General features: G+C 44.0%; 1 protein-coding gene across 2 annotated transcripts in view; it reads left to right on the top strand.

Moving 5' to 3' along the window:
- Positions 1-26,206, top strand: part of myripb (myosin VIIA and Rab interacting protein b) — a 398,586-nt gene that overhangs the window by 311,088 nt on the left and 61,292 nt on the right. For both annotated transcript variants that reach the window (XM_043719526.2, XM_043719523.2), the window contains one exon: positions 3,338-3,478. In XM_043719526.2, coding sequence (XP_043575461.2) covers positions 3,338-3,478 — 141 coding nt within the window. The remainder of the gene's footprint in view (positions 1-3,337; positions 3,479-26,206) is intronic.

Here is a 26,206-nt window from a genome sequence, read left to right as displayed (position 1 = left end):
CCACCAACACATCTCATCCACCTCCCGCACCTCCGCCCTTGAACCCCACCTCTCCAACCGCAACAAGGACAGAACCCCGCTGATCCTCACCTTTCACCCCACCAAACTCCGTGTACATTGCATTATCCTCTGCCATTACCGCCATCTACAAAGAGACCCCACCGTTCTCCCCACGCTCCCGGCACCTTCCCCTGCCACCGCAGGAATTGCAAAACCTGCGACCACATCCACCCCCCCTCACCTCCATCCAAGGCCCCAAAGGAACCTTCCACATCCATCAAAGTTTCACCTGCACTTCTACACATGTCATTTACTGTATCCGTTGCTCCCGTTGCGGTCTCCTCTACATTGGGGAGACAGGATGCCTACTCACAGAGTGTTTCAAGAACATCTCCGGGACACCCGCACCAACCAACTGAGGACATGCAGATCCTGGGCCTCCTCCATTGCTATTCACTAACAACCCGACGCCTGGAGGAAGAACGCCTCATCTTCTGCCTCGGGACCCTCCAACCACATGGCATCAATGTAGATTTCACCTGATTTCGCATTTCTCCTCCCCCCACCTTATCCCATTTTCAACCTTCCAGCTCAGCACCGCCCTCATGACCTGTCCTACCTGTCCGCCTTCCTTCCCACCTATCCATTCCACCCTCCCCTCCGACCTACCTCCATCCACCTATTGCACTCTCAGCTACCTTCCCCCTAGCCCCATCCTCCTCCCATTAATCTCACCACCCCTGAGGCTCCCAGCCTCATTCCTGATGAAGGGCTTTTGCCCAAAACGTCAGTTCTGCTCCTCGGATGCTGCCTGACCTGCTGTGCTTTTCCAATCTCCAACATCTGCAGTCCTCATTTTCACCCAAATGCCCAAACTGCCAATCCTTCCAATATGCCTGTGACAAGTGGTACAAAAATCCCGGGCCTTTGTCTATTTATTGTTCTTTTGTGTACACCGAGATATGACTGCCTTCCCTTTGTTGCAGGTGATAAGGAGGAAGAAATCCCAATCCATTTTACATCCAGTTTTGTTGTAGTTAATAGAGACAGTGTGTACAACAATGCTGCATTCCAACTCTACAGCAGGAAGCTTCTTCACTTCACTGGTGTGAGCTCCCAAAAAAAGGGAAGCATTTTGTTCCTGTTGTACCCTGTTTTCACGGCAGGGGTGGGAGCGCAGAGTTGAGGATTTTCATGGTCCACCAATCTCACCGTGGGAAAAATCGGCCAGAGGAGAAAGTGCCTGGAATAACGGGCCCGTCATCCCAGTGGGAAGTGATTGCGAGTGTCGGGCCCACCCTGGAATATGCCAGAGGGGCTGCCAAGTGATAAAACAGACCAGTCAAAAGGCTCACCTCTGTTCTCTAGACCAATTCTGTGATTGAATATGAGGCCCTCTACCCCTCATATCTCCCACTCCCCCTCTTCTCCACTCATTTCCCATGTCCCATTCATGCCAACCCACACCCCTGCACCCATCCTTAATGCCCCTTCTTGTCGACTTCAGCACCTTTATTCATTCCCATTGCTCCTTACAGCCTGATGAGTCAAAAAGTGTAGTGCTGGAAAAGCACAGCAGCTCAGCATCCGAGGAACAGGAGAATCAATGTGTTGGGCATAAGCCCTTCATCAGGAATATAGGCGGGGGTGGGGGGGGAAGAGGGCTGAGAGATAAAATAAGAGGAGTGTGGGCTGGGGGAGGCGATAGGTAGATGCAGGTGGGGGAGAAGGTGATAGGTCAGAGAGGACGGTGGAGCGGATGGGTGGGAAGGAAGATGGGCAGGTGGGACAATTCAGGAGGGGCGGTGCCGAGTTGGAGGGTTGGATCTGGGATGAGGTCGGGGGAAGGGAAATGAAGAAACTGGTGAAACCAACATTGATCCCGTGTGGTTGGAGAGTCTCAAGGTGGAAGATGAGGCATTCTTCCTCCAGGAGTTGGGTGGCTAGGACTTTGCTGTAGAGGAGGCCCAGGACTTGCATGTCCTTGGCGGAGGGTTTATGCCTGAAACATCAACTCTCCTGCTCCCTCGGAGGCTGCCTGATCTGCTGTACTTTTCCAACGCCACACTTTTCAACTCCTATTTCTCCAGCATCTGCAGTTCTCACTTTCTCCTTATAGCCTGATGCCAACTTAGTACCAAATCATTTCAATAGATGACCCCACCACCCCTGTGCACCATCTTTTCCTCTTACACCCTTCATACCAACTCACCCAGTAACTCTCACGGGCAGAGAATCATGTTGAGATCAAATACAATGAAGTACTGAGTATCTAACTCTAGTTTCGCTCTGTAAAAACCCAGGTTAATCAAGTCCGTTCAATACATTTAGAACTCCACAACTGCTTAATCACTTACAAACATAAATATTTGCATTTATAACCCCACATTAAAGACAGCTAATTTGTTAATAACTTATTTGTTAATAAAACTGTGGTTTTACAGCCTCCCCACTGTGATAATGAGTTAAGCAATAATACTATAACGATACATCAATCAGCATCTATTGAAAGTGCAAGCAGTAATGTTGTTTTCAATGTAGTCACGGGCAGACTGCCTTTATTTTTATGTCGAGTGAGAGAGAGGTTTTAAAGAACTTGACAGCTTTATAGTCTCAGAGATCATATTCACCTATTTACACTTCATCTAAAAAAAATCATAAATTACTCACTGCTGTAAAAATAAAGTTTGTTTGAATTCAGCATTCTGTTCAATTCGCCCCGTTGGATTTGTCTTTCCATCTTGCCCCACTCCTGTTTTCCCAATTAATGAAAACAAGATCTGCCAAAAATCTGGCTAGGAATTCTGGATCCGAGGTACCAGCACCATTTCGGATAAACTGTGGAGTATGTGCGATTTGGCAAAAATCTAAACTTTCATGGTGCCCCTGCCTCTGAACCAGGAGGGATAGGGTACAAGAGCCAATCCAGGATTTACTGGTCACATACACTGTGTTTTGACACAGCCAATTGGGTAAATGCTGAAAATGTGTTGCTGAAAAAGCGCAGCAGGTCAGGCAGCATCCAAGGAGTAGGAGAATCGACGTTTCGGGCATGAGCCCTTCTTCAGGAATGAGGAAAGTGTGCCATCTTAGCCTGCCTGAAACGTCGATTCTCCTGTTCCTTGGAGGCTGCCTGACCTGCTGCGCTTTTCCAGCAACACATTTTCAGCTCTGACCGCCAGCATCTGCAGTCCTCACTTTCTCCTTCAATTGGGTAAATGCCCAATCTGCCAATCCTTCCAACATGCCCATGATAAGTGGTACAAAATTCTGGGCCTTTGTCTATTTATCGTTCATCTGCATACACTGAGATATGACTGCCTTCCGTTTATTGCAGGTGATAAAGAGGAAGAAATCTGGGAATGGACTGACTGATTCTGAGTCTGAACAGCCACATTCACAGAACAGAGCCTCTATCTATCCTCTTTCTGTGAAAGAAAATGCTCCGGAGAACCGCAGTAGGATGTCCAACCTGTGGGTACGTTCAACAGCATTATTTCCATTTCCAGCTTTCCAGGTGCAACCAAAGAACAAGTGACTTTATGCTGCAGGCTGGGGCTGTGTTCACCCAGTGTAGGATGTAGCTGCCCTCATGTATTTTCATGAGTGTCTTCAGCCAAATACTGACAGAGTGTGGTGTCTATAATGGTGAATCGCTGCCATTTATGTACCTATCATGCCCGTGTTGGCAGAATGAGTAAACTGGCCACCAATCCCCATGCCCACTGTTTCCATCACCAACAAGACCAGGAGAGTCACTTGGGCTCAGGGACGGGGCCATTATCTTACTGAACCAGGGAATAAAGTTCAGAGAAGTTCTTCTTAAAATTCTTTTTCTTTATTCATTTGTGAGATGTGGGCGTCGCTGGCTGGGCCAGCATTTATTGCCCATCCCTAGTTGCCCCTTGAGAAGGTGGGGGTGAGCTGCCCCCACCTTCCAGGATTTCCAGGATTTTGACCCAGTGAAGGAATGGCGATATATTTCCAAGTCAGGATGGTGAGCAGCTTGGAGGGGAACATGGTGTTCCCGTGTATCTGTTGCCCCTGTCCTTCTAGATGAAAGTGATCATGGGTTTGGAAGATGCTGTCTGAGAGTCTTTGGTGAATTTCTACAGCACATCTTGTAGATAGTATACACTGCTGCTACTGAGCGTTGGTGGTGTAGGGATTGGATGTTTGTGGATGTGCTGCCAACCAAGTGGGCTGCTTTGTCCTGGTTGGTGTTGAGCTTCCTGAGTGTCATTGGAGTTGCACCCATCCAGGCAAGTGGGGAGTGTTCCATCACACTCCTCACTTGCACCTTGTAGATGATGGACAGGCTTTGAGGAGTCAAGAGATGAGTTACTCCCCAAGCTGAGGTAAGTAAAGATGAAAAAGGCGGAAGTCAGATTTGCTTTTGCCACTGGAATTCTCTGTCGTTGGGAAAATCACGGAATTGTAATGGCTCAGAAGGAGGCCCTTCAGTTAATCATGCCTGCACCAGTTGCCTGTACCTAGTGCCAATCCCCTGCCTTCCCCATATTCCAACACACCATTTCTTCCTCCCAATATCCATCCACTGCCTCCTGAAGCCTCACTGGAGTCTGCCTGCTCCACAGTTCCAGGCAGTGCATTCCACACCCTAATTACCTGCTGTTTGGAAAAGAGTTTTCTCACAGCACCTTTCTTCATTTGTGCGTCACTTTAAAGCTATGCCCTCTCAGTCTTGTTCTTTTTTTTTACGAGCGGGACCAGCTTCTCTCTGTCTGCTTGATCCATCATTTTGTAAACATTTACCAGATTTCCTCTCTCCAGGGAGAACAGGCCCAACGTCTCATCACTGAAGTCGCTCATTCGTGGAACCATGCTTGAAAAAATGGGAGATGAGTCCGAGAATCCAAAGTCCCATCCCTGAATATGACACCCACCATTTTCTCAGGTGTGGGAATGGGGGCCAGAGATAAACTTATGCCTCTCATGAAGGAAGCTGATCATCATAAATTGGTGGCTCCAACCACTTGTGTGATTTCAGTAGAAATGGGATTTCATTTGATTGGATTTATATTGTCACGTGTTGAAGTACAGTGAAAGGTTTTGCATGCTGTAAAGACAGATCATAACGTACAAAGACCATAGGGTGATTGAACAGAGTGAGGAATACAAAGTTACAGCTGCACAAAGAGCAAGATCAACATTTGATTTGAAAGTAGTGAGGTCCGTTCAGCACTCTTGTAACAGCGGGGAAGAAGCTGTCCTTGAACCTCTCGGTGTGTATGGTTAAGCTTTTGTATCTTCCGCCTGACAGAAGAGGTTGGAAGAGATTACAACCGGGATTGGACGGGTCTTTGATGATGTTGGCTGCCTTTCTGAGACATCGACGAGTGTAGATGGAGCCAATAGATGGAAGGTTGGCCGACGTGATGGTCTGGGCTGTGTTCATAACCCTCTGTGGTTTCTTACAGTCCTGGGCAGAGCAGTTGCTGTACCAAGCCATGGTGCATCCTGATCGAATGTTTTCTGTGGTGCATCTATAAAATTTGGTGAGAGTCATGATGAGTGCAGGTTAGACCAGGCCAGAGCATGTTTGTACTTTGTTTTGGTATCCAGGCATCAGGTGACCAGAACCAGCAGCACTTTGGTTAAGTAATGACAGGTCCCATGGAGAGAGAAAGAGAGCTATTACCAAGCTCTAGGTATCTTAATATCAGGCAACGTTTAAGTCGTGTTAAATGTTTGGAATGTGAACAGATGTTAGATTTGGAGGTAGGGAGCACTTTGGTGATAGTGACCACGATTCAGTTATGTTTACTTTAGCGATGGAAAGGGATACGCCGGAAGGCAAGAGCTACAGCAAGGGGAAAGGCAATTACGATGCAAGTAGACTAGATTTAGGATGCATAGGAGTGGGAAGGAAACTGCAGGGGATGGGCACAATATAAATGTGGAGCTTATTCAAGGAACAGCTACAGCGTGTCTTTGATAAGTATGTACCTGTCAGGCAGGGAGGAAGTTGTCGAGCATGGAAGCCGTGGTTTACTAAGGAAGTTGAATCTCTTCTCACGAGGAAGAAGAAGGATTATGTTAGGATGAAACGTGATGGCTTGGTTAGGGCGATTGAGAGTTACAAGGTAGCCAGGAAAGACCGAAAGAGAGAGCTAAGACGAGCGAGGAGGGGACATGAGAAGTTGTTGGGACATAGATTCAGGAAAACCCTAGAGCTTTCTATAGATACATAAGGGATAAAAGAGTGACTAGAATAAGACTAGGGGCAATCAAGGACAATAGTGGGAAGTTGTGCGTGGAGTCAGAGGAGATGGGGAAGTGTTAAGTGAATATTTTTCGTCAGTATTCACACTGGAAAAAGACAATGTTGTCGAGGAGAATACTGAGAAACAGGCTATTAGACTAGACGGGATTGAGGTTCACAAGGAGGAGGTATTAGAAATTCTGGAAAGTGTGAAAGTCCCTAGGCCGGATGGGAATTATCCAAGGATTGTCTGGGAAACCAGGGAGGAGATTGCCAATTTGGCTTTGATCTTTATGTCGTCATTGTCTACAGGAATAGTGCCAGAAGACTGGAGGATAGCAAATTTGTTCCCTTGTTCAGGGGAGTAGAGACAACCCTGGTAATTATAGATTAGTGAGCCTTACTTCAGTTGTGGGTAAAGTGTTGGAAAAGGTTATAAGAGATAGGATTTATAATCATCTCAATAAGAATACATTGATTAGGGATAGTCAGCACAGTTTTGTGAAGGGGAGGTTGTGCCTCACAAACCTTATTGAGTTCTTTGAAAAGGTGGCCAAACAAGTGGATTTCAGTCAGGCATTTGATAAGGTTCCCCATAGTAGGCTACTGTACAAAATATGGAGGCATGGGATTGACGGTGATTTAGCGATTTGGATCAGAAATTGGCTAGCTGAAAGAAGACAGAGGGTGATGGTTGATGGGAAATGTTTATCCTGGAGTTCAATTACTAGTGGTGTACCGCAAAGATCTGCTTTGGGTCCACTGCTGTTTTTCATTTTTATTATCAATCTGGATGAGGGTGTAAAACGATTAGTTAGTAAATTTGCAGATGACACTACAGTCAGTGGAGTTGTAGATAGCGCTGAAGGATGTTGTAGGTTACAGAGGGACATAGATAAGCTGCAGAGCTGGGCTGAGAGGTGGCAAATGGAGTTTAATGCAGAAAAGTGTGAGGTGATTCACTTTGGTCGGAGTAACAGGAATGCAGAGTCCTGGACGAATGGTACGATTCTTGGTAGTGTAGATGAGCAGAGAGATCTTGTTGTCCATGTACATAGATCCCACAAAGTTGCCACCCAGGTTGATTGGGCTGTTAAGAAGGCATACGGTGTGTTAGCTTTTATTAGTAGATGGATCAAGTTTCTGAACTATGAGGTCATACTGCAGCTGTACAAAACTCTGGTGCGACCGCACTTGGAGTATTGTGTACAGTTCTAGTCACTGCATTATAGAAAGCACGTGGAAGCATTGGAAAGGGTTCAGAGGAGATTTACCAGGGTGTTGCCTGGTATGGAGGGAAAGTCTTATGAGGTAAGGTTGAGGAACTTGAGGCTGTTTTCGTTAGAGAGAAGAAGGTTGAGAAGTGGCTTAATTGAGACATATAAGATAATCAGAGGGTTAGACAGGGTGGACAGTGAGAGCCTTTGTCCTTGGATGGCAATGGCTAGCATGAGGGGACATGGCTTTAAATTGAGGGGTAATAGATATAGGACAGATGTCAGAGGAAGTTTCTTTACTCGGAGAGTAATAGGGACGTGGAACGCACTGCCTGCAACTATAGTAGACATGCCAACTTTACAGGCATTTAAATGGTCATTGGATAGGCATATGGACAAGAATGGAATAGTGTAGGTTAGATGGGCTTCAGATTGGTTTCACAGGTCGGCGCAACATTGAGGGCTGAAGGGCCGTACTGTGCTGTAATGTTCTATGTTCTAAACCCTTGCTGTAGCATTACTAGCAGAATCCAAGGATCAAGAATTTAACCCCCACATTGGCTGTTGAGTTTTTGTCTTAAATATTTTCAGATTCATTTTGACACGTTGGTGTGAAGTGCTTTTGTGCAAATTTGCCTGGTAAAAATAGTATAACGCTGCATTGTACGGCTGAACTTATTAACTTATTTCTTTATTTTTCTTTTTCTGTACCTAAGATGGGGTCGTGTGTCGCGACATTATACACTTTACACTGCACTATTGTACCCCTCACTTGAGTACACATGACAGTAAAACCTGAATCTTATTTGCACGACAAGTTTAGGAAAACCTTCCAGTCTGGTAGCTGCTTCCATTAAAACTAACCAGTTGGCTCGGTTGAGACAAACAATTAAGACAATGCTACCCATTCTTAGATCTGAGTAGTCCTTACTCTAGTGCAAGTTCACACCTATCGCTTATCGTGAATTTCCTCTGTAATACATTCTTCTACGATAATGACAAAGATCGGGAAATCTCAGTAAATGAAATTCCCACCATCCAATGAACTCAGAAGAATATTAATTATAATATTTAGTTTAAGAATACTTTTAGGTTAAAAAGAAGTGACAGTATTGAAGAAATCAATTGCCAATGTCAGGCTTAAATCCTTGATCAAAAACAGAAATTGCTGGAAAAACTCAGCAGGTCTGGCAGCAAGTATGGAGAGAGAAAGCAGAGTTAATTTTTCAAGTCCATTGACTCTCCATCAGACCGTTCTGATAAAAAGTCACTGGAATTTTACACATTGATGGGAAGAGTTACACATGAGCAGGTGATTACAGAGTGCATCTGGTGCACACGCACCACTCTCCCTGATATCTTCCTCATCAGTGGCAGGAGTTACAATGGTACTTTGGGTTAGTACTGCTGCCTCACAGTGCCAGGGACCCGGGTTCGATTCCCGCCTCAGGCAACTGTCTGTGTGGAGTTTGCACATTCTCCCCGTGTCAGCGTGGGTTTCCTCTGAGTCTCTGGTTTCCTCCCACAGTCCAAAGATGTGCAGGTCAGGTGAATTGGCCATGGTAAGTTGCCCGTAGTGTTAGGTGCATTAGTCAGGGGGGAATGGGTCTGGGTGGGTTTCTCTTTGGAGGGTCAGTGTGGACTTGGGCCAAAGGGCCTGTTTCCACACTATAGGGAATCTAATCTTTTAAGGGGAAGCACGGTAATCTTGAGAGAGAAAAGGACAGAAAGCTGCACTGGTAGAATTTTATGAAGAGGAGTGTGAGGAAGCTCATGTGAAATATCCAGTGAGCAAGGCTGATTGGTCTGTTTCTAGGCCCTGGATTCACTGTAATTCAACGAGTATAGGAGTTGGGAGGTCATGCTGTGGTTGTACATTGATTGGCCACCTTTAGAATACTGCATTCAATTCTGGCCTCCGTGCTATAAGAAAGATGATGTTAAACTTGAAAGGGTGCAGAAAAGATTTACAAGGATGTTGCCAGGGTTGGAGGATTTAAGCTATACGGAGAGGCTGAACAGGCTGGGGCTGTTTTCCCTGCAGTATCGCAGACTGAGGGGTGACTTTATAGAGATTTATAAAATTATTAGGGGCATGATAAATAGCCAAGGCCTTTTCCACCAGAAGAGTCCAAACCTAGAGGGGCATAGGTTTAAGGTGAGAGGGGAAAGATTTAAAAGGGACCTAAGGGGCAACTTTTTCATACAGAGGGTGGTACGTGTATGGAATGATTAGATTACATTACATTACAGTGTGGAAACAGGCCCTTCGGCCCAACAAGTCCACACCGACCCGCCGAAGCGCAACCCACCCATACCCCTACATTTACCCCTTACCTAACACTAAGGGCAATTTAGCGTGGCCAATTCACCTGACCTGCACATCTTTGGACTGTGGGAGGAAACCGGAGCACCCGGAGGAAACCCACGCAGACACGGGGAGAACGTGCAAACTCCACACAGTCAGTCGCCTGAGGCGGGAATGAGCTGCCAGAGGAAATGGTGGATGCTGGTACAATTACTACATTTAAAATACATCTGGATGGGTTTATGAATAGGAAGGGTTTAGAGGGATATGGACCAAATGCTGGCAAATGGGACTAGATTAATTTAAGATATCTGGTCGGCATGGACGAGTTGGACCGAAGGGTCTGTTTCCGTGCTGTACATTTGTATGACTCTGTTCCATGTAATGACCATAACAATCATCCTGATAATGCTCATTCATGTTGATCCCAACATGTCTTTGTTACTTTTACATTCTTCAGCATGAGATTAAGCAACAACTTGGCTTTTAGCGGGAAGAGAAACCAAAGCAATTTATAAAGGAGACAACTGCTACCTCTCAGCGGCACGGTGGCTCAGTGGTTAGCACTGCTGCCTCACAGCGCCAGGGTCCTAGGTTCAATTCCAGCCCTAGCCAGTTCATCCTCTCCATATAGCTTAAATCCTCCAACCCTGGCAACATCCTTGTAAATCTTTTCTGCACCCTTTCAAGTTTAACATCATCTTTCTTATAGCACGGAGGCCAGAATTGAATGCAGTATTCTAAAGGTGGCCAATCAATGTACAGCCTCGGGTGACTGTCTGTGTGGAGTTTGCACATCCTCCCAGTGTCTCCATGGGTTTCCTCCGGGTGCTCCGGTTTCCTCCCACAGTCCAAAGATGTGCCAGTCAGGTGAATTAGCCATGCTAAATTGCCCATAGTGTTAGGTGCATTAGTCAGAGGGGAACGGATCTGGGTGGGTTACTCTACGAAGGGTTGGTGTGGACTTGTTTGGCCGAAGGGCCTGTTTTCACATTGTAGGGAATCTAATCATTATCTGAAACAATGGTTGCTTCTGTGTGTCTAATCTAATGCAATATTCATGAACGACAACCAGTCAGTGGCGTTATTGTTGACAAAACTTTATTGAGAGAAAATTGGGGTCTCGATGTGGAAATGAAAACCATGATCCACTTGCAGCCTCTGGAGTGTGCAGAGTATTTGGAGACTCCAACTGACAATGATACACAACTGCTGTAGACCCTCATTCAGCTCCAGAAATGGAGCTGAACCATTTGTACAGCTTTTAAATTAATGTCACCGGGAAGAAGCAAGTTGTGTAGTCAGAGAACACTTGTGTACTTCAGAAGACACAGCAACTATAAATCTGCTCTAGTCTAGATTAACTCTGTACTTAAACCAGAACAGCAGATATGTGTTCAAGGGAAGAAAACAGGGCCTACATTTACATAGAGCCCTTTGTGACTTCACGATGTTTGCAAATATCCTTACAGCCAATGATGTACTTTCTTTGCAGTGTAGTCACTGTTGCCATGTAGAAGATGTACCCAACAAACCTCCATAAGCAACACTAAGATAATGACCAGATAATCTGATTTAATGATGTTGTTTGAGGGATAAATCCAGACTGGGATACTGAGTAGAAATTCCCTACACTACCTCAGAGTAATACTGGGTGGCCTTTCTCATCCATCTATATTATCGGGCACGGCCTCAGTTTAACAGCTCATTGAAACAAAAGCGCCTCTGACAGGGCAGCAGTTCGTCAGTACTGCACTGGGATGCACTGCACAGCTGGAATATGTGCTGAAGGCTCTGGAGCAGGATTAGACATGGTGGCTCAGTGGTTAGCACTGCTGCCTCACAGGGCCAGGGACCTGGGTTCAATTCCAGCCTCGGGTGACTGTCTGTGTGGAGTTTGCATGTTCTCCCCAAGTCTATGTGGGTTTCCTCCGGGTGCTCCAGTTTCCTCCCAAAGTCCAAAGATGTGCAGGTTAGGTGGATAAGCCATGCTAAATTGCTCATAATATTCTTACTCACCCCTTTTACATCTCTACCTTCACCTGGCCACCATTAGCATTCCCTTTATCTTTGGCTTCACCATCTGTTCCACTTGCTGCTCCTCCCTGTCTGTCTACACCATATTCCAGCTGCTTTCAGTTCTGAAGAAGTGTCATATTAGATTAGAAATGTTAACTCTGTTTCTGTCTCCCCAGATGCTGTCAGACCTGCTGAGTTTCTGCAGACCTTTCTGTTCTTATTTTCAGATTTCCAGCACCCAGAGTATTGTGTTGTTATTTTGCTAGCAGAGCTTATGCATTGTGGTGATGTATTATTAATGGGTAAATGCTGATTCAGCTGAGGCAACATTCAGAGCATCATTTATCCAACCGTTTCTGTTTTTATTTCTGATTTCTAGCATCTGCAATTCTTTTGTTTTTATTTTAAACAGTGCATCATAATTCACTAGGCTGGTCAGAATCATGGGAGGGGAAATTAAAATAAATTAGTGCCAAATTCCTGCTGCTGTCCAGGTACAGAGTGATTCCTATTTGCAGTGTCCCATAGAGTTATACAGCATTGAAACAGACCCTTTTGTCCAACTAGTCCATGCTGAACACAATCCCAAACTAAGCAATCCCACCTGCCTGCTCCTGGCCCATATCCCTCCAAACCTTTCCTATTCATGTGCTTATCCAAGAGTCTTTTAAATGTTGTGATTGTAGCCATACCCACCACTTTCTCAGGAAGTTCATTCCACACATGAACCACTCTCTATGTAAAACATTTGCCCCCCCCCCCCCCAATGTTGTTTTTAAATATATCGCCTCTCAACTTAAAAGTGTGCCCCCCCTAGTCTTGAAATCCCCCACCCTAGGGAAAAGACACCTACCATTTACCTTATCTATACCCCTCATAGAACAAGACAGCGCAGAACAGGCCTTCGGCCCTCGATGTTGCGCCAACCTGTGAACTATTCTCAGCTCGTCCCCCTACACTATCCCAAAATCATCCATGCGCTTATCCAAGGATTGTTTAAATCTCCCTAATGTGACTGAGACATGATTTTATAAACTTCTGTAAGGTCACCTCTCAGTCTCCTGCACTCCAATGAAGAGACCCCAGCCATGTATAAAGTCATTCGTTGATATAAGCAGAGGGTAATTTAATTGTAATTATGTCCCTTATTATTTTATACACCTCAATAACGTCATCCCTCAACCTCCTGTGCTTCAGAGAAAAAAGTCAGCGTTTCTTTGTAACTTCCATATCCTGATAAATCTCTTCCAAACCTCCTCTAGCTTAGCAATATCCTTCATTGAAACTCATTGCATTACCTTCAAGACTTGGCAGATGTTAAGAAAACTTTGGAAAGGGTAGAAAATCTGAAGATTGTTTCAGTGAAGAGAGACTACTGTGATGTGAAGGGATTTGAATGTCTTTGTATTTGAATCTTGCAATTTTAACCTGCTAGTGAAGAGAATGTTGCCTTTTTTTGCCAGTGGAATGGAACATAAAAGTAGAGAGTAAAAACGGAAAGTGCTGGAGAAACTCAGCAGGTCGGGCAGCATCCGTGGACAGAGAAACAGTTAACTTTTCTAGTCCAAAATGACTTTGTCACGTCTGCAGAAGGTTAGAGGGTGAGGGAGGAATAAAACACTGCAGCTGCCGGAAATCTGAAATCAGTGCAAAACGTTCCAGAGGTCTGGTCTATCTGTGAGGAGACTCGGAGTCAGTGGCGGATTGTCACATTTCTGGGCTATTATTGAAACTCTCAGCTTGTGTTCCCACGGTATGTGGTGGAATGTCATAATTTTGGAACTAAAAATTAGCTTATTAATAGTTGTGTAGTGGTAATGTCACCAGACTATGAAGCCAGTATTCCAGGCTAATCTTCTGCGGGTGTGGATTCAAATCCCACCATAGCACCTGGGGAAACTCGAGTTCAATTAAACATCTGCACAAAAGAAGCTAAACTACTGGTGACTGTGTAATGCACCATTCCCGATGAAGAGCTTATGTTCGAAACATCGACCCTTGTCCTCCCTGAATGCAGTCTAACTGGCCGGACTTTTCTAGCGCTACATTTTTTAACGATGTAATGCTCTGTTGATTGTAACAAAAACAACCCATCTGGTTTGTGAAATCCCGCCGGGGGAAGGGAATCTACTGTCCACTGCTGCCCTCTGGCATGGCACTCCATCCAAGGGCAATTCGGGATGGGTAACATATGCTTGCCTTGCCTGGGATGCCCACACCCTCTGAAAGAACAATAGTGTTAACGTTTCAGATTCATGATCTTTCATCAGGCAGTTTAATGGAAGAGGTAAGGAGTGAGAAGTTTGGGGTTTAAGAAGGAAATTCCAGAGCTTTCTGCTTAAACTAGAGCCAATCTTACCTTTAAAATGTTACAAAAACCGGAAACTGGGATCTTCGTTAGTTTGGGTGATATCGCCATCTACTGGATAGGTCCTGTAGTCTTTTCCATCAGTCAGTTCCTAACATTCTCACTCTACACAGATATAGACATGGGATGAAGACAATCTGTTTGACCGGTCTTACAAATAACCTGTAATTCCTTCCAACATTGCCTTAAACTATGTGAATGAATTCACCTCCACTGTGTGAGATAATGTTTCAACATCCTTAATCCTTTTATCATTGGTAAACCACAATAAAGATTTCATTTGACCTGAAAACACAATTCTGTATTTACCTCAGATTTAACATGAACCTTTCAAGGCTGAAGTTTTCTATCCTTTCCCAGTAAGCCAATTTCTGCTGGCCTTAACATGGGGACTGCAAATACATTAGGCTCGCAGGAGACACGAAACCTCCTTCACCAGTTTTACTTCAGTTACTTCTCCCCGGAGATTCTGTTAAATCTCTACGCCCTTTAAAGGGAAGAAAAAAGGCAAAGTCCTGTCAGGTCCCTGCTCCTGATTGCAGGCCCTGGCGCAAAGATGTCAAAAGATAAGAGACCGAGAAACACAATCGTGAAGCCCTCCTACCCATGCTCCTACAGGAAGACATTGACCAACAGAAACTTGCAAATAAATATCCCACTGGAAGATAAACAAGACTGCATTTATAATGTCACCGTCATCCTAGAGGACTACAGGACCATGCTCTCATTAGAGAGAGACAACTAATGGTGGTGGTGGGCATTGAACCCATACTGTTGGCATCACTTTGCATCACAGACCAGCCATCCAGCCACTAGGGGATTAGTTAGCTCAGTTGGTTGGATGGCTGGTTCGCTATGACCATAAGACCATAAGACATAGGAGTGGAAGTAAGGCCATTCGGCCCATCGAGTCCACTCCGCCATTCAACCATGGCTGATGCGCATTTCAGCTCCACTTACCAGCGTTCTCCCCGTAGCCCTTAATTCCTCGAGACAACAAGAATCTATCAATCTCGGCCTTGAAGACATTTAGCGTCCCGGCTTCCACTGCACTCCGTGGCAATGAATTCCACAGGCCCACCACTCTCTGGCTGAAGAAATGTCTCCGCATTTCTGTTCTGAAATGACCCCCTCTAATTCTAAGGCTGTGTCCACGGGTCCTAGTCTCCTCATTTAACTGAAACAATTTCCTAGCATCCACCTTTTCCAAGCCATGTATTATTTTGTACGTCTCTATTAAGTCTCCCCTTAATCTTCTAAACTCCAACGAATACAATCCCAGTATCCTCAGCCGTTCCTCATATGTTAGACCTGTCATTCCAGGGATCATCCATGTGAATCTCCGCTGGACATGTTCCAGTGCCAGTATGTCCTTCCTGAGGTGTGGGGACCAAAACTGGACACAGTACTCCAAATGGGGCCTAACCAGAGCTTTATAAAGTCTTGGTAGTACATCTCTGCTTTTATATTCCAACCCTCTTGAGATAAGAGACAACATTGCATTCGCTTTCTTAATCACGGACTCAACCTGCATGTTTACCTTTAGAGAATCCTCGACTAGCACTCCCAGATCCCTTTGTGCTTTGGCTTTATTAATTTTCTCACCCTATGCAGAGTGATGCTCACAGAGTGGGCTCAGTTCCTACACCGTAGAGTCATACAGCACGGAAACAGACCCTTTGTCCCAATTTGTCAATGCCAACCAGAATATCCTAAATCAATCTAGTCCCATTGGCCAACAGTTGGTCTATATCTCTGTAAACCTTTCCTATTCATATACCCATCCAGATGCCTTTTAAATTTTGTAATTGTACCAGCCTCCACCAGTTCCTCATTCCACACACGTACCGCCCTCTGTGTGAAAACGTTGCCCCGAGTTCCTTTTTTAAATCTCTCCCCTCTCACCCTAAACCTATGCCCACTAGATCTGGATTCCCCTACCCTATTCACCTATCCATGCCCCACCAACTGAGGTTACCATTAATGACTCTCCTTCCGAACCTCCCCCCTTGGCTGAAGTGTGATGACCCTCAAGTTAAACCACCACCAGTCCTCCTTCCCTCCCTCTCTCTCTCTCTCTCTCTCTCTCTCTCTCTCTCTCTATCTATCTCGAAAATTAACTTCCATATTAAGCCACAGAACGAGATATTAGGACAGAGGACCAGAAGTGTGGTTGAAGAGGTAAGTTTTCAGGAGTATGCTACAGGAAGAAAGAGCAGTGAATCAGTTTATATTGTAGGTGATGAGATGGCAATCACTACCTGCTTAGAATTTGCCAGTGCCCTGCTCTCTCCTTGATGAGGTCTAAAGGCCCTCAGTGGTTTACAGTGGTAAAGGAAATCTACCAGTGAGTCTAATAAGCAGAGGCCTTTATCTTAACTATGATGTAGTTTATTGCATGATAGCAATCAGGTACAATGTTATATGACTGAAATAGACATTGTTAATAATGCTTTGAGGCAACCTAGGATACCAGGTCTGTTCCTTTTGAGATCCTAAATGTTCTGGCTTTCCCCAACCAACACTGCATGACATGGTCAGATTGGATGAAGCTTAATGCAGTCTCCAACATTATCCCTTACAGAACAATCAACTCACTACAATTATGGAGGAGTCATCCATAGATCACAAGCAGTGGGTTGACTATGATTTCTTTAGAAGTGATTTTTTTCTAGATCGTTGAAGTGTATAGAATGCTTTGGGTAAACGTTAGTTTATGTTTAATCAAAAAGGAATGGGTTCCACATGCCCCCACCCACCATGTGTTCCCTAAGCCAGTGGACTTTGTGTAATATGGAGACTCAGATCCTAAAAGAGCATCAACAAAGTGGCTATGGCAGGGTAGCACCCACCATGGAAACCCACAGGGTCCACATTTCTTGTTTAGTGCTCTCTCCACAGTATGCAAGCCAACCTTCCATGCATTGACTCCATCTGTATGTCCACTGTTTGTAAAACAGCCAACGTAATCAGAGACCCTCCTCCCATCCCAGTTATACTCTCTTCCCACCCTCTTCTGTTGGGCAGAAGATATGCAAGTACAAATAGACTCAAGAACAACTTCTCCCCCGCTGCTATTAGATTTCTGAATGGACCTCTCAAATTTTACATTTAGTGTTAATCACGCTCTTTGTGCATCTTCTCTACAGCAGTAACATTGTATTCCTTGCTCGGTTTTATTACCCTAATGCACTTTGTATGGTATGATCTGCCCGTAGTGCATGCAAAACAAAACTTTTCACTGTACCTAGGTGCATGTGAAAATAATAAATCACATCAAATCAGTAAGGGGAATTATTATCTACTTCCACCAGTTTTTTCTGACCTTTGCTATTTCTAACCACCACCTAAACTGATTCAACCCCCTGAATTTCTGAGCCAAGATCCTTTCTCTCCCTGATATCCTACTGCCAACCTTTATCACTATGGCTTGTGCTTATCTTGGTTTGATTTAGATGAGGACCATCCCAATGGCATGGCACATTCACCAGTGCTACTGTCTCATGAATTGAAGCCCAATCTCCCACATCACTCTTTGGGCCACAAATTCATCTATTTACCTGATGCCAATTTATTTGTAACCCAGAAATCACTACTGTCCTGGTTTTGCCTTCTATTTTAATCTCTAGCTGCCCGAACCTGCAGCAGAACTTCTTTTTCAGTCTCCCTCTCTCATTGGCGTTCACGTGGACCTGGAGAATGGAATCCTTCCCTTCCCATTCCAGTTTCCTCTCCAGTCTAGAGGATTCACTCTGAAACCTGGTACTTGGTGTAATGTGGTACAAAGGTTGGTACCACTCCCTGACGCTCCACCAGTGGTGCCCATGTCCTTAGTCACCTGGGAATCCGCTGGCTCATCGTGAAACATCCGTACACATATGCCATTCACTGCTATGGATGTTCAGCTTCCCCTTTTATGTTTAAACTCCAGCACCATGTCAGTGAATCCCCAAACTGAAGGATGGCCACAGGCACATAGCTCATGTTCCTCCTTAGTTGAGTCACTGCATCATGACATTGCAAAGTCAGCACACCCTGCCCATTTATTTAGAAGGCTGAATGAGAATGCTGACCTGCTGGGAGGAAGTAGCAAAGCAGTGCTTTGAAATGTTCATTTCCAAGTTTCACAGACAGCACCAACATCCTCCCCATACACTCCGATGCCTAAGTCTGTAAGTACTATGCACAAAGAGTTTTAGTTACACTTCCATCAGGGGACCAGGGCTGTCAGAGGCCTAGTTCTGCCCACTGGGCTATCTTATCAGAGGCTCATCCATGCTCCTTACTCTGTGCACTGATTAACTGATACACAATGTCCCGTCTCCCAGCAGCTGAAAGGTTATTAGAAAAGATGTTGTTTTATTACCTTGTAAGTTGTTGTGTTGGACAGGTATTAATCATGAGCAAATTTGTTTTCTGAATGGCCTAATTATCGATTTTGTTTGTTCTTTGATTTCATGAAGCCATTTCCACTTTGTCTCGAATTGTGCTTTGATGTTTGTCTGATAAGACCTATGCTGTGATAAGACTTTGCTTACTTACCTGCGAATACAGTCTGTGGTAACGGAACTCCTTCCGTGCTGGGTTATTCCATGATCCTATTCCATGGGATTCCTTTTGCCCTGAATGTTCCTACCACATCCTCTGAGTTTGTAGTGCACCATGACCGCCAGCTATTCAGAGACGCAGGATACATATTTGTTCAGTTTCACGCCTGGTAGTCTGGCTTCTTGAGAAATACTTTGGAATGCTGGAGTTATACTGCACTCAGTGCAAACCCAAACTTACTCAAGCTGGCTTGTTAACTGTATAATGGAGCTGGCATTTTGGGTTAATGGGGAAATGCCCACCTGGGGGTTAAAGCATCTCACTCACTGGCTGTGCTATCCTTTTCCCCTCTTTGTAACGGACAAAGGTCACACACCTTAAAGCCATAACCCCTCTGTCACTTATGCATTAAAGTCAGAAATGGCACGACAGCAGATTATAGTCCAACAGGTTTATTTGAAATCAGCTTTTGGAGCGCTGCTCCTTCATCAGGTGAAGTGGGAGAGATGAGCACACAGACACAGAGTTTATGGGCAGAGAGATCAAAAGATCATACAACTGGTGCACATGGAGTGTCAGATAATCAGTCTGTGCGGGTGACCAAGAATATTAAATGATGAGTAAACCTGCAGAGACTTTCCACACATGTCACCTGTATGATCTTTTGATCTCTCTGCCCTAGATCTCTCTGCCTATAAACTCTGTGTCTCTGTGCTCATCTCTCCCCCTGCACCTGATGAAGGGGCTGCATTCCAAAAGCTTATGATTTCCCCAATGAACCTGTCAGACTATAACCTGGTGTCGTGTGACTTCTGGCTCTGTCCATCCCAGTCCAATACCGGCCCCTCCACATCATGCATTAAGCCGGGAATGTGAATGTTGCCGAATGATTGAATGTTAATGCACATCATGGCGCAGTGCCTTCCTACACCAACTGGAAAGGAGCATAACTCATTACCCAATTGGATGATGTTTGACCATCAGCATATCAGCCATTATCGCCCCTTTTTCAATATTTTTATATCTGTGTCATGAAGGGATAAAGGACAAGAAAGACAAGTTGGAAGAAGTTGTGATCTAAAATTGTTGAACTCAATATTGAGTCTTTTTTATTTGAGCACACTTGAACATCTCATACCAATTTTAGGATTCAGTCTTTTTCTTTTACTCACTCAAGCATTCTTTCCCCAAGAACTTCCAGAATTCTGGTTTTCTAATTGAGAGTTTTCCTTGCTTCTCGACCTGTGAGTTCTGTGTTCTGCAACTGAACAGATTGAAACTCAACATCACCCCAATTAGTTTTTATTGGATTTTTTTTTTCTTAGCTTTCATTCTAGTAGCAACTGCTCCAAGAATTGAATTTCACTGAATTCATAGCCAAGATGTCCAATTAACTCCACTGGTTTCTAACTTACCTCATTTCTTGATTGTTTCACTATAGATTTAATGAGATCTTCACAAAAGAAAATACTGGGATTTTTTTTTCCCCAAAGTGAAAGGTTCATCACAAATGCTGGAAATCTGTCCCGGTCCACCCAGGTGGACCCGACGGTCAAGAAAGCACAACAATGCCCCTACCTCCTCAGCAGGCTAAGGAAACTCACTATGCCCACCCACAAGGACTCTTACCAATGTTTATAGATGCACCATCCTATCTGGAAGCATCACAGTATGGTATAGCAACTGATCTTCACAAGACCGCAGGAAACGGCAGACAGTCATGAACACAGCCCCCCCCGGTCCATCACACAAACCAACCTTCCATCCACTGACTCCATCTATACTTCCCACTGCCTCGGGAAAGTAACCAACACAATCAAAGAGCCCTCCCACCCTGATTATACTCTCTTCCATCAGGCAGAAGATACAAAAGTTTAAATATGTGTACGAACTGATTCAAGAACAACTTCTTCCCTGCTGTTATCAGACTTCTCACATATTAATGTCGATATCTCTCTCTGCACTTTTTCTGCGTCCGTAACACTGTATTCTCCACTCAGTTCTGCTACCCTGATGCATTTTGTATGATTCGATCTGCCTGTATAGTACACAAAACAACAGTTTTCACTCTGCCTCAGTGCATGTGACAACAGTAAATCAATCAAACAATCAGGCAGTGAAAATGAGTGACTTTGATGTCAAGTTGCTTTTGATTGAGTGTGACTTCAGGAGTGCTAGTAAGATGGAATCGGGGGAAACTCTCAGCTTCTTGGAGAATATGGGGTGGCACGGTGGCTCAGTGGTTCGCACTGCTGCCTCACAGCACCAGGGACCTGGGTTCGATTCCAATCTCGGGTGACTGTCTGTGTGGAGTTTGCATATTCTCCCCGTGTCTGTGTGGGTTTCCTCCGGGTGCTCTGGTTTCATCCCAGAATCCAAAGATGTGCAGGTCAGGTGAATTGGCCATGCTAAATTGTCCCATAGTGTTAGATACATTAGTCAGAGGGAAATGGGTCTGGGTGGGTTACTCTTCGGAGGGTCGGTGTGGATTGGTTGGGCCGAAGGGCCTGTTTCCACACTGTAGGGAATCTGTTCTAGTCATTTCTAGCATAAAGGAAGACAGCTGTTGTTTATTGGAAACAATCATCTAAGCGCCCGGATGTGGGGTTCATCAGGATGGTGTTCTGAGTCCAACCGTTTTCACCCACTTTAAACGTGATAGCTGTCTTACATCTGGTCAAAAATGAGGATGTTCACTGATGACTACTGCTGACTGAGGGCCAGGAACTGCAACGTTAACTATCGGGAGGCTGCAATGGGGACTGAACAAATATTCCTCAGTATGACCAGAGGATTAAGGGAGCCAAATACTTCTGAGGGAAGAACATTTCTTATGGGCCCTGAAGAGGCTCTTCTGCTCCTCCTGGTGGCTACACATGAAAAAGCAAAAGGCACAGATGATTCAAAAAAGTTCCTTTCTCCACTTCCACCCTCCTTGAATGCATTTCCTGGCCTTGGTGTGTAAACCATTTACTGCTTCTCTACTCAGTCCTGCATTAAAATAGTATGTGCCTTGAAGAATGTAATTGCATTGGAGACAGTTTGTAAGCATTCACTGGATTAATTCCAGAGATGAAAGGCTTGTCTTACAAGGAGAGTTTGAGTAGTTGAGGCTTATACTCAGTAGTGTTAAGAAGAACGAGAGATTTCTAATTGATGTACATGAGAAGCTAAAGGGAACTGACAAAGTAGATATACAGAGGATGTTTCCATATGTAGAGCAAACCAAAATGAGATGTTGTGGTTTGAGGATAAGAAGTAGCAGATTTGAAAACAAATAAATAAATGAATAAATGATTATTACCACATGTATTTTACAGTGAAATACAATAAAAGACAGTGAAAAGCTTTCATTTGTTGCCATAATCCAGCACCATTTTAATAGTTTAAGCATGAGGGAAAATGAAAAGAAATAGTTTAAAGAAAAGTCCTTCTACATACAGGCTCTGAGCTGGCTTGGAACCACCACCTCCTTCCCCCCCTCCCCCCAGACCAACTTAACGTCAAAGTTACTGATCCTCAGCCGCCATCTTTCACTGCTAGGCCAGTCCACCTTCCCCACCTCCTGCACCTGGCATACCACCATTGGAGACTGTCACCGTGGGCAGTGTTGTCATGGTGACTTCCTGCCACTGCGTTGTCACCGCCAGCACTGGAACCAGCCAGCGATACATCCTGAGAATTCACTCCCCAGACTGCACTGAGCACTGAAAAACTGAATACAGTAGACCCCCACACATCCATGGATTCGGTTTCCATGGTTTCCGTTATCCGCTGTTTATCGCAGACCAAAAATATTAAATTCCAGAAATAAAGAATTTATATTTTTAAATTGCACACCATTCTGAGTAACATGATGAAATCTTCCTACCTCATCGTGCTCAGTACCTTACTCATCTCTCTTTATCCTCTGTACCCATGCTGGCCAGCTTTACTCACATCCAGTTAACCTTTAGCGTCCCCGCTGTCTGCATTCATTGCCGCGTTATCGCAGTGTTGTTGTTAAAATGACTTACACGTAGGTTCACTCGTATCCGCGGTTTCAGGCATCCACGATAGGTCTTGGAACATACCACTCGTGGGTACAGGGGGTAACTACTATGATTTGAAGAGGAGATAGATTTTTAATTAGTAATGGGATAAAGGGTCATAGGCAGGAGGGTGGAGTTCGGTCTGAGATGAGATCAGCCATGAATATAGTGAATGGTGAAGCAGACTCAAGGGGCTGAATGGCCTCCTCCTGCTCATAGTTCTTACATTTGATGGCAGCCTCTGAGTGCGATCGGAGTATTATGAGGCACCCCAGTGTGTTGCCCATTAAAATGTCTCAGAGAGTCACTTCCAAATCAGCTTCAACAATATTCTCTTCTCAAACCCAGAATGCAATACGCCAAAAGTCACTACTGGTGAATTCATGATGTTATTTTAATATTTTGCTGAGTTTGCATAGAAAATTTACTGATAATGTTATATCGTCCGTGATGAAAGGTGCACAATCTGTCGAGATGAGTACTATTTTTGGGAATTTTTAGTTACTTATGTAAAAGGTTTTTTTTAATGAGGTCAAAGAGCTCTTCTGGAACAGTGATTAAATCCAGCATTTTTGTCAGAAAGCAGGTGACTGCGGACCCCTTTGGTGTTAAAGGAAAAATGTTTATATTGTATTGCAACAAATAGAGTAAATATATAAAGGCAATAGCTTTATTTTCAAAAGACTCTAGGTTTGAGTATGTTCTTTTTAATTCAGTTCAGAAAACCCGAGTGTTGAGTTTAGAAAAAATGTTAAATCTCCCCTGGAAGAAGTGAACAGGGCAGTTCAGGAACCAGTTTACTTTTGCAGAAAGGTTCAGTTTGTAAACTTCCAAATTGGGAGAGTTTGGTTAGAACATCATTAGAACAGAGAATGTTTAGGCTCTCGGATTTGTGAGAAGTTGACGTCAGCAAATTGTGAAAGGACTCATGGAATTGTCTCGACAGTGCATTGTAAGCAAAAAATCAGGAGTCCGTTAACTCTAACCCTAAAGAGTTGTAAATTCTCTGGACCTGAACCTCTGCAATGGATAGTGTCAGGAAATGGATTAAAACTTTGTTTTACTGTGTTTGTTGATTATTCTAACTGTTGTACATATTTAGTTGGCTTGGTTTGTTTTATTTTATGACTTTTGTGTAGTAAACTTCTGATCTCTTGAAGAAAATCTGCAACCTCATGTGAATGTGTCCCAGTGACTAACTACCACGTTAACTAACTAAAGCAAAAAAGATTATCTATCAAGCCACATTTCGTTCTTGAATCTGACTTGCCCATCAGGTGGAATCATAGGGCAGGTGATGGCCTGGTCGTATTATCACTAGACTAATAATCTGGAGGAAACAACTAATGTTTTGGAGACCTGGGTTCAAATCCTGCCACGGCAGATGGTGGAATTTGAATTCAATAAAGAATTTGGAATTCACAGTCTAATGATGATCATGAAACCATTGTTGATTGTCAGGAAAAAACCTACCTGGTTCACTAATGTTCTTCAGGGAAACAAGTCTGCCATCCTTACCTGGTCTGGCCTTTATGTGACTCCAAATCCACAACAATGTAGATGACTCTTAACTGCCTGGTGAGCAATGAATTTTGAGGAGAAAGTGAGGTCTGCAGATGCTGGAGATCAGAGCTGAAAATGTGTTGCTGGAAAAGCGCAGCAGGTCAGGCAGCATCCAGGGAACAGGAGAATCGACGTTTCGGAAGGGCTTATGCCCGAAACGTCGATTCTCCTGTTCCCTGGATGCTGCCTGACCTGCGCTTTCCCAGCAACACATTTTCAGTAATGAATTTTGGCCCAGCCAGGGATGCCCACATCCCACACATGAATTAAAAAAAAACATATGGCATGTTTTCTCCAGAATTACTGTTGATTTGATTGTTGTTCTCTGGAAAAGATCCTGATAGCTCCTGGTTGATAACTCTTTGATTGTTTTGCAACTGTAATAAAAAGCCAATTATCTGTTTCAGCCTATCACCTCAAAATAATATTAAATGCGTTTGTCATTTTTCATAATGTTCGAGAAGTGGTTAATAATGTTTTCATTTCCTTTATCTGATTAGAGCAATGTAGTTCCTCTGTTCTTAGCCATCTGGTTCCTGTGAGCATCACAAAAACACATTTGATTTATGTTAATGTTTTGCATGTATAGACTAAACTCTAAATTATAAAATTAAGCTTAACATGCTTTCCTAAATTGGTCATCCTGTATATTTTAGATAATCTCATGTGTCATTGAAATGGTGCATCAATTCTTGGCAGAATTCATTAATGTAAATTGTAATCTATTCTGTCCCAATTAATCTATACAATAGTGAATTGGTAGTTTCTATGTTAATGCTTTCATTACAGAAGGAAGCTTCTGCATAAGAACAAATGTATCTCATTAATGTCTTTCTCTATGATTGAAAGTTTAGACAATTTGAACATTAATTATGTCCAATTATAACATAGCATGGAGTTTTCCAAATTGACAGTTTATTCCACTAAATGTACATCATTTGAGATAAATCTATTAGACAGTAAAGAGATAAGATCATTTAATGATTTTTTTTCTCTTGGGGGATTGTTGGAGTGAGGAATCGTCTTCCCCTAATTGGCAGTGAAGGTGGGTCTTGAAATCTATTCAAGGCTGCGTTGGTTAGATTTTTGAAGGGAGTCAGGAGTTAGAAGGATGGCAGATAGGAAAATGGAGCTGAGACCACAAGTAGATCAACCATCCTTGATGAGCCTGTGGTGCAATGATGGTGCACCTATTCCAGACCAGAAGGTTATGTGTTCAAATCACATCGGGAGTCACTGTCATTTTTATAATTGCCTTAATGCTATTGCCTTAACATGTTTACTCTATTTGTTGCACTATAATATAAACATCTTTCCATTAACACCAAAGGGGTCTGCAGTCACTTGCTTTCTGACAAAAAAGCTGGATTTAATCACTGTTCCAGAAGAACTCTCTGATCTCATTCAAAAAGATGTTTACTGAAGTAACCAACAAATTCTAAAAATGGTACTCGTCTTGACAAGTTGTGCACCTGAGCTCAGTTGACTGGACGGCTGGCTTGTGACATAGAGTGATGCCACTAATGTGGGTTCAATTCATGTACTAGCTGAGGTGACCATGAAAGACTGTCCTCCTCAACCTTTCCCCTCACCCAAGGCACGATGACCCTCAGGTTAAACCACTACTGGTCGTATTTCTCTCTGATGAGAGCATAGCCCTATGGTCTGGTAAGACAATGACAACCTTTACAAGAGAGTCACTGTCTGTCACCTGCTAGTACAGGGCCTTTGTACTACTGAACAGAAGCTGCAGCCTCTCCCGATGACAGCAAGGTGAAAGCTGAGACATTATAGCTCTTTTCAGCAAGTTTCAAGATAATCGCTAATCAATCTGATGGGAAATTCTGGAGAAACCTGGTTACCTCCAGGGATCCAGTCACTAGCACACAGGTTAGTTTAGGCAGAGAGCAGCATTGCATTTAAGGG

Source organism: Chiloscyllium plagiosum, unplaced genomic scaffold (genome assembly GCF_037043375.1).
Source record: "Chiloscyllium plagiosum isolate Xiang-an unplaced genomic scaffold, Cpla_swu_hap1 HiC_scaffold_34, whole genome shotgun sequence".
In the NCBI taxonomy this organism is placed as follows: domain Eukaryota; kingdom Metazoa; phylum Chordata; class Chondrichthyes; order Orectolobiformes; family Hemiscylliidae; genus Chiloscyllium; species Chiloscyllium plagiosum.
Note: the sequence above shows the minus strand (reverse complement) of the source record. Positions and strands in the feature narration are given on the sequence as shown.